This window comes from Dreissena polymorpha, chromosome 4 (genome assembly GCF_020536995.1).
Source record: "Dreissena polymorpha isolate Duluth1 chromosome 4, UMN_Dpol_1.0, whole genome shotgun sequence".
In the NCBI taxonomy this organism is placed as follows: domain Eukaryota; kingdom Metazoa; phylum Mollusca; class Bivalvia; order Myida; family Dreissenidae; genus Dreissena; species Dreissena polymorpha.
This window is the reverse complement of record NC_068358.1, coordinates 144,646,038-144,654,289: the sequence shown is the minus strand read 5'-3', so window position 1 is coordinate 144,654,289 and position 8,252 is coordinate 144,646,038. Positions and strand designations below refer to the sequence as shown.

The window sequence follows — 8,252 nt, the reverse complement described above, 5'->3', positions numbered from 1 at the left end:
TGCTTTGAAGAAAAATCAGATGGATGCATATCCGAGTACAGCTTGTAAATTAACACAGGATTTCTTGGTCCAGACGATTGTTTTCTACGGTCAAAGGGGAGCAACACGCACTGACTTCTTCAAAGGGGAGCAACACCAACAGAACCTATTTGCATAGTGTTAAATTTACCCAATACTTGAGGTTTTAATAAAAATAAATGACAAAAAAACGTTTTTTTGCTACTTTCCTTTGTTTTAAGGTCATTAAGATTGACAAACATTTGAGATTGTTTTTATTATTGATGCACTTGGCAAACACAGGTGACGAGGTGCGTGGGAAAAAGTAGTCCTGGTTCGGCAGTTGATGACGTCATTTCGTGCCATTGATTATAGCCTTGCCGTTGATTATAGATGAAATTTAATCAACGGGGCTTTAATCAACCGATTTCGCTGTAAAAGTGGGATAAAGTAATACATAAAATGATATTAATATCATAATGAGCTATACTTGTTACTCAATATATAAATGTTACGTTATAAGCGAGAAAAGATACACCATTATTGATATGAAATCTTCTGACTGTGATTCATTATTACAGGAAAAGAAATAAATGTCACATAATACTAGCAAAGTTTTTTTAACATTTGACTTTATAACACTCACATTTTGTATATACCATAAATACCAATGTCAGAAAAAGGCTTAGCAAATTGTAATAAAGAAATTATCTAATGTAATTTATGTAAAGTTATTAAAATAATCTGAATCACAAATATATATTAATACATTATTTAGGAAATATTTTATACAGATCCACATATTTCGAATAAATGTTTAGATAACTGTAAATGTTTATGACTGTACTTGATAATTGATTTGGATGTTGCTATATGTGTATACTTTTGTGAATAAATAGTTGAAACAAAAAAGAGCTTGCACTTGAATTATATGATCAACATCGTATGCAATTCAACAAATTCAAGCTCAGTAAGTTGTCAATATAAGTACCATACTTCAATCGCAAACATCATTGAAGTACACTGGATCAATCGCAAACATCATTGAAGTACACTGGATCAATCGCAAACATCATTGAAGTACACTGGATCAATCGCAAACATCATTGCAGTACACTGGATCAATCGCAAACATCAATGAAGTACACTGGATCCCTTGGCATTAAGAAATTATTGTTAATAAATTAGCTCATCACGAACCGAAAACAACCTTGCCATATCGATGATGAAAAGGAAAATATTATCAAATTAGGTTTTACTTTTCATGAAAGCAAAGGGAGCAGATACATGGATTTTTTTTAATAAACGAATTTCAAATACATGCAACATAATTGAATGAATGTTCGCCGCGCTTGGATCAGGGAGAAGAGAACTACTGTACTATTTTTATTGTGTCTTGTTCTGTGAAAATTATGCAAAATACATGTGCGTAAAGTGTCGTCCCAGATTAGCCTGTTCAGTCCGCATAGGCTTACCAGGGACGACACTTTCCGCTTTTATGACATTTTTCGTTTAAATGAAGTCTCTTCTTAGCAAAAATCCGATTTTAGCGGAATGTGTCGTCCCAGATTAGCCTGTGCGGACTGCACATGCTAATCTGGGACGACACTTTACGCACATGCATTATGCCCAGTTTTCTCAGAACAAGACCCATATAAATGCGTTTATGTTTTTTTTCAACTTCTGTCAATGCGAATTAAACAGTATTCATACTTAAAAGTAGGTATTTGTTTTAAAGGATGAAAGCACTCACCTGCATAAATGGTCTGCATACGATAAATATTTTCTGAATGAATGAAGTAGACATATTATTTCAGATCAATTTTGGCCAACTGTATTCAGTTCATGTGTACTGTATAGTTCTTATCTAACGAAAAATACTGTAAAAAGACTCTTTATAAAAGATACTGTTCCGCTAGAGAGGCCTCTCGAACATTTAAATAGAGGATTTTTGTTGGATTCGATGGAAAATCGATTCACGAGTAATCATATAAAATAATATGTTCACGAGTTGCACAGCCACGAGTGAAAATACTTTTTTCTATGATCACGAGTGAATTAAAATCGATATTCCATCGAATCCAACAAATTTTCTTTTTATGTAATGCTTTTTTAACCGTTTATTTACATTGTAAAATAGTTTAACTAGAGAATTTCGCTGTTAAACTGAAAATTATCGATACTTTTAACAAATATGTTTCACTGTTTGAAACAGTTAATTAACAGTTCTAATTCACTGATATTTCTACATAAACCACCGGAAAGCATAAAACAAATTAATCTGTCCAATATTTGAAAAACATTTCATTGTTACTTAGTACTAATGGTACGTGTTTATGCAATTGTGTAAGAGCTATTAATAATAACGCTGATGCTGGTGAATGTAAACTGTTTTGATATTAAGAATACTATGTTCGATATATCGCGATGACTGGTATATGTGAATAAAACACAAAGAGCAACGTCAAACAAGTATATTATAAGCGTTGTTGCTAAACAGATAAGTGGTGCATCTCTGAGAAACAGTTGTCTACTCGATTGATATATAAATATCTTTTATGAAGCAATGACTGTTCTATTCAGTAAAACATATGCACAAAGTATATAAAGGTACGTTTTAATGCACTTCTAGCCTTTAAGTTTTGTGCATATTGCAATGGAATAGATTTAATGTTTGATGAAGCACTGAAGCAGATACAACTCAATGACCACCATAGACTTTGGTAAACTGTAGTATTCTAGCTAAGTGTGATTAAAAATAAATTGATAAACAAACACACTGAATGTATAAATAGACGAATATGACAAATCTGCTTAGAGAAGTTAATCCATTTATGCCTAGCGTCTAGAAAAAAGGCCTTGGCAAACATCGTAGACCCAAATGAGACGCCGCATGATGCAAACAGCGTAGACCCAAATGAGACGCCGCATCATGCAGCGTCTCATTTGGGTCTACGCTGTTTGCTGCAAGGAATTTCTGTAAGAAAAAATCTAAAAATAGAAATACATATACTGGACATGCCTAATTTTGGAAATTAATTGATCCAATTTAGAATGATGGGAAAGTCCACTAGGCAAAAATGGGTTAATTTACCTCGTACGTGTTGGTTGAGGACATACATATACCTTCAGCCCACAGACTTGGTTAAAAAATGTGCATTGTATTGGTTGGTAATGAGTACAACATGCTGCTAGTATAATGCATAAGAAAGCACGGATTAGTGTAGCATTTATGATTGACGATGTTCACCTTTTGGTGCAAGTTGTGGTAGGAACCGACAGTCGTTTTACGTTACTGCTCTGTGAGAAATGATTCATTACCAACCTCAAACGATTACAGTTTTGATTTTAGCAGTTTATTGCAAATCGGAACATACATTAAAATTAAAGAAAACCATCCTTATAAAAATGGATAACCTTTATATCCATAAGCGTATAAGATTTCATACGATTCAGGCTTGATGTTAACGTCAATAAAATGGATACGATTATATGCTTACTAACAATGACATTAAACGAAAGCATGTGTACCTAACAAATAGTTATACTTTAAGCCGAGTATCTGTCCGCTAATATAAGGAACTAAATAATTTAAACTGATTAATTATATTGTACGCTTGAATTTGTGCATATACATACATGCGCATTTTATGAATTACCAGCCATTGTATTATTCATTAAGAATGGTGTTTTGCAATACTTATGTATTATTTTTTTAAACCTGCCGACTGAACAACTGTAGAGTATGTCCATAACCAGAATGTCAATGTGTATCAAACATACAGACGATGCATCTTGCAGCAACCTTATCTATAAAAAATGTGTACCAGTAAAGATATTTTATGAGCACTAAAAGATAACAACTTGTCCAAATTACCAATTATATCATTCGTTAAGAACATACCATAACAAAAGCACAACATTTCATTAAACGGCCAACAACTGGAACGGTGGAAATGCAATCTTAGATTTAAGAGATAATCTCGACCAAGATTGTTTGTAAATATGTGGAGCATAAAGTCTTACTACTAATCCTCATTAGCATATTAACCCTTTGCATGCTGGGTAATTTGTCTTCTGCTAAAATGTCGTCTGCTGAATTTCTAAAATTAGCATTTTCTTCGATTTTTTTCAAAGAATACTATCAGAATAGCAAACAGTTTGGATCCTGATGAGACGCCACGTTCTGTGGCGTCTCATCAGGATCCAAACTGTTTGCAAAGGCCTTCAAAATTCGGTTCCCGCACTGAAAGGGTTAAACACAAATCAAAGCATATACTGATGTACACATGTATTTTGTTGCATTTCATCATTCGATTATGTGATATATACTGGATTTCCAGACTTAAAATTTTCGGAAAAAGGTTCCGATTGTTTTTTAATTTTCTTTTGCAGTTCAGGATTCAAGACTCGAGTACTAGACTGCGATTGTTCTGTAACTAATATATCACACGTAAGGTCCCGCAATTAAATCTCTTATTGTTTCCAGTATTGATTTTGCAGTTCATCTCATTGATCGTGGCGATTATTGAATCTTGGTAGTGAGAGGCGTAGAATCGTACCAAAATATGACCATATTTATTGGGGTGGCGATGAGTTTGGTATTGGGGAATACATTGAATATTGTCACGGTATCTTTTTTTCAGTACTTGGATAAGATGTTGATAATAAGATGCATATGTCCTTGAAGTAATTGAAGTGCAGACGACACAACCATTTCGCTCGGATATCAGCGCCTTATAGAAAAGAAAAAAAATCAAATTTATGTTAGATACGTTAAATTATTGTATATTCAAAAGGTGTTAATGTGCAAGAACAGGATGGACAACGCAATTAAAACTCTAAGCAAATATTTCTCATTCCAGTCTGTTGTTCGCCGTCGATTTATGTTTTTTTTTATTTCAATAAGGTTGGACATTTTAACATGCTTTTTTTTACCCAGAACAATAAATTCACAAAACAATGAAAATAAAACGAAGACACCTGACACACACACACACGCACACGGACGCATCCGCGCACGCACACACGCATGAACGCACGAACGCACATTTAAGCAAATAATCAACACCGAGTTTCAATAAAATTGTAAATTTATTTTTTAAATGCTCGATTACATTTTACGGAAGACCAAACATAACACATCTAGTACAGCCGTTTTCTATCCGTGCAGTCATCATCTGTATCTGAAGAATACAAATACAGTATTGACATACAGTGGCATGGTTCCCTTTTAAAATCAAGCAAATGTTCAGATGGGTATAATACAAGTTTGTCACCATTAACTTAATAACCTTTGGATTGATTATGGTCTATGGTTAATAAAACCACACTATAGGTGCTTGGTTGTTAAACAAATACAAACAGACAAGGTACTTCACTCCCATTTTTCTAAAGCTATGAAATATGTTTGTGTTTTTTCCATATACTATTATTTAAAATTGGTTCACTATTTTAAACCGAGAACGATATTTGTGAGGAAGATTAAGATCGAATACACAAAAGTATGTGTTCTTGTTAATCGCGATTACGTTAAATCAGGTAAACTGTTCCATAACTAAACACTTATTCAATTTCCGTAGACTTAAAAAAGGGAAATTAATTGCCATGTGTATAGTTTAGCACTGCTAATTGATTGATTTGTTATTTGTTAAACCAACATACACCTTCGAAACCGATATGCAGTATTGTGACAAATGTGTGATTTAAAACCGACATGCATCATCCGATCAAATGCGTGATTTAAATCATTTATACTCCAAGAGATTTGAAAACATAGACGAAAATAATATTGAACGAAATGATGGGTAAGAAAATATCTCACAATCTAGCCTTGTCAGTTCGAAGCTTGTTTAATATTTTCTGTTCTTGCAGCACAGCACGCACTTCTTGCAGTTCCCTTTCTGACAGCGGCCAACTCGTTGCTCATTGGGGAAGCACCATCTACGACACTCACACGTCCTGGGACGGGGCCATATGCCGCTCGATCCAGGCCATCCGCCGCCAGACCCAGGCCATCCGCCGCCAGACCCACCCATAATACCACCTGCAATAGAAATGTTAACGTACAGCGTAGCAGTTTGTCGTATATATGACATGTTATGTGTTTTATAGAACCCTCGGTTAAAAAGATATTTACATTAATTAAACTATTTAGTCAAGCGTGGAACATTGTGTAATGTGTATCATAGTATTATTTTCCTTACTTTACCTTACCCTCGTATTCTGAATGTTATGAAAGAAGTTGTACAAAAAGCATTTGCTAATAAAATGGCAATGATATTCTGATACGTTCGTATACTTTGAGTGAATATTGAAATGTTATTCTTACATTGAATAAGAAGCTATTTATAACATACCCCCGGAATATCCTCCTCCATCCATATCATCGTAATCGCCTCCAATACCGCCATATCCGCCTAACCCACCGCCATATCCGCCACCTGACCCACCGCCATACCCGCCGCTCATCCCATAATCATATCCGCCGCCAGCCCCACCGCCATAAATTCCGCCGTCCATCCCACCATATATCCCACCTCCGCCGATGCCTCCGCCAATACCACCGCCGATGCCTCCGCCAATACCACCGCCCCAGTCGCCGCCGCCACCACCGCCCCAGCCGCCGCCACCACCGCCCCAGCCGCCGCCACCACCGCCCCAGCCGCCGCCACCACCGCCCATGCCGCCGCCTCCATAACCGTACCCATGCTTACAGGGTGGCTTTTTGCACGGTGGTGGCCATCGAAAACCTGAAAACAATACAAATAATCAAAAAGGATCAGTGGATATGCAACAATGTAATACTGTTCATAAATTAACTCTTAACCAATTATCGATCGTATTATTATTTGCTTTGCATAAAACGTTTCACCATCTTTAATAATGTGTGTATGTCTTATTGTTGGTTTTATATTGTATAGGTAATTGGGTATTAGCCTTAAATGAAAGACTAACGGTCAATAATTTCTGACCTGATTTTGTTTCGGGGTTTTCTGTATTTCGTAATAATTTGTTACCATGTATCATGAAATAAACTAAACTTTGCTCGATAATCTGGACACCATTAACTTGCCTTAGTTGAAAACCAATTTGACTTGCATCATACTTTACCATTATTATTATGTGATTGTTTGTTTACTGAACATTTATGTTTATTAAATACTCTTTTGCAACCGTTTAATAAATTGTGGCTTTGAACACGCCCGAATATTCAACTTTTTCAATTTAGACACTATACAAATATTTTTTATCATCCGCAGACATTGTTACTAACACAAGCCAGATATCGATCCGATTTTCAATATATAGAATAAAATAAAATATCGTCCGATATCTATCCAGTTTCAGGCAAATACATCTTCTTAATTTCGGTATATAAAAAAAATACAAAACTTCGTGGGTAAATTATATAACTATTTGTTATTAGGCGAAAAAACAATCCGTGAGTAAACGATAGACCGATGTGTCTGTAAGTGAAATAACAATTGGTGAGTAAATGATAGCACGAATTGTAAGTAGATAATATAACACTTCTTGAGTTATCATAGTACGATTAGTAATCAAGTGAACAAATCGCGAGGAAATCATGGAACGATTTGTAAGTACGTGATCGAACAATTCGTGAGTAAACTATTGAACGATTTGTAAGGCAGTTCGTGAATAAATCAGAAGCGAGTTAAATATCGAACAAACCTTGAGTGACTGTAAAACAGCACAGGACCAGCACGGCCGCAATATTGAGCATGTCTATGTCTTCGGTAATATGCACAGAATTGCATGTGCCTCAACCTGAAATAAAGCCACCTTATATAGACGATATGCAGAGTAGATGATGATGACAACGCAAATGATATCAATCAACAATTTAAAAAATGTGTATTATATCGATGTTTACAAGAATTACAAGCACAGTTCGAATGTCAACCTTTCAAATCAACCAGCACTTAATAATTTTATATTTTTGTTAAATTGTTAATTGAATGTCATAGTAAACATAATGAAATGTATGAATCGCGTTCGGATCAATCAATCAACAAAAACAACAGCGATGGACAGGTAATCACCGCGAAACGTGATGTGAGAACACGAAATCCATGGCCATATTGAAAGACATTGGGCGAAAACGGAAATTTTTGTACTATTATAATTTAAATGTCTTCAATAGATGTCGATATTATTCCAAAGTAACAATAACTTATCATGAATGAAAAACAGATAACCTATAATTTTCTGCTGCTTCATTAGTTTGTTAG

The 8,252-nt window shown here is 35.0% G+C and overlaps 1 protein-coding gene across 1 annotated transcript; it reads right to left on the bottom strand.

Annotated features, from left to right (window-relative positions):
* Window positions 1-5,072: 5,072 nt before the first annotated feature.
* Window positions 5,073-7,826, bottom strand: LOC127877262 (ctenidin-3-like). Its single transcript, XM_052422944.1, has 4 exons — window positions 7,693-7,826; window positions 6,357-6,749; window positions 5,822-6,043; window positions 5,073-5,183 (listed from the first exon to the last, which is right to left on the bottom strand). The coding sequence occupies exons 1-3, from the start codon at window positions 7,742-7,744 to the stop codon at window positions 5,850-5,852; spliced, it is 639 nt and encodes a 212-aa protein (XP_052278904.1). The 5' UTR covers window positions 7,745-7,826; the 3' UTR covers window positions 5,073-5,183; window positions 5,822-5,849.
* Between the last annotated feature and the right edge of the window lie 426 nt (window positions 7,827-8,252).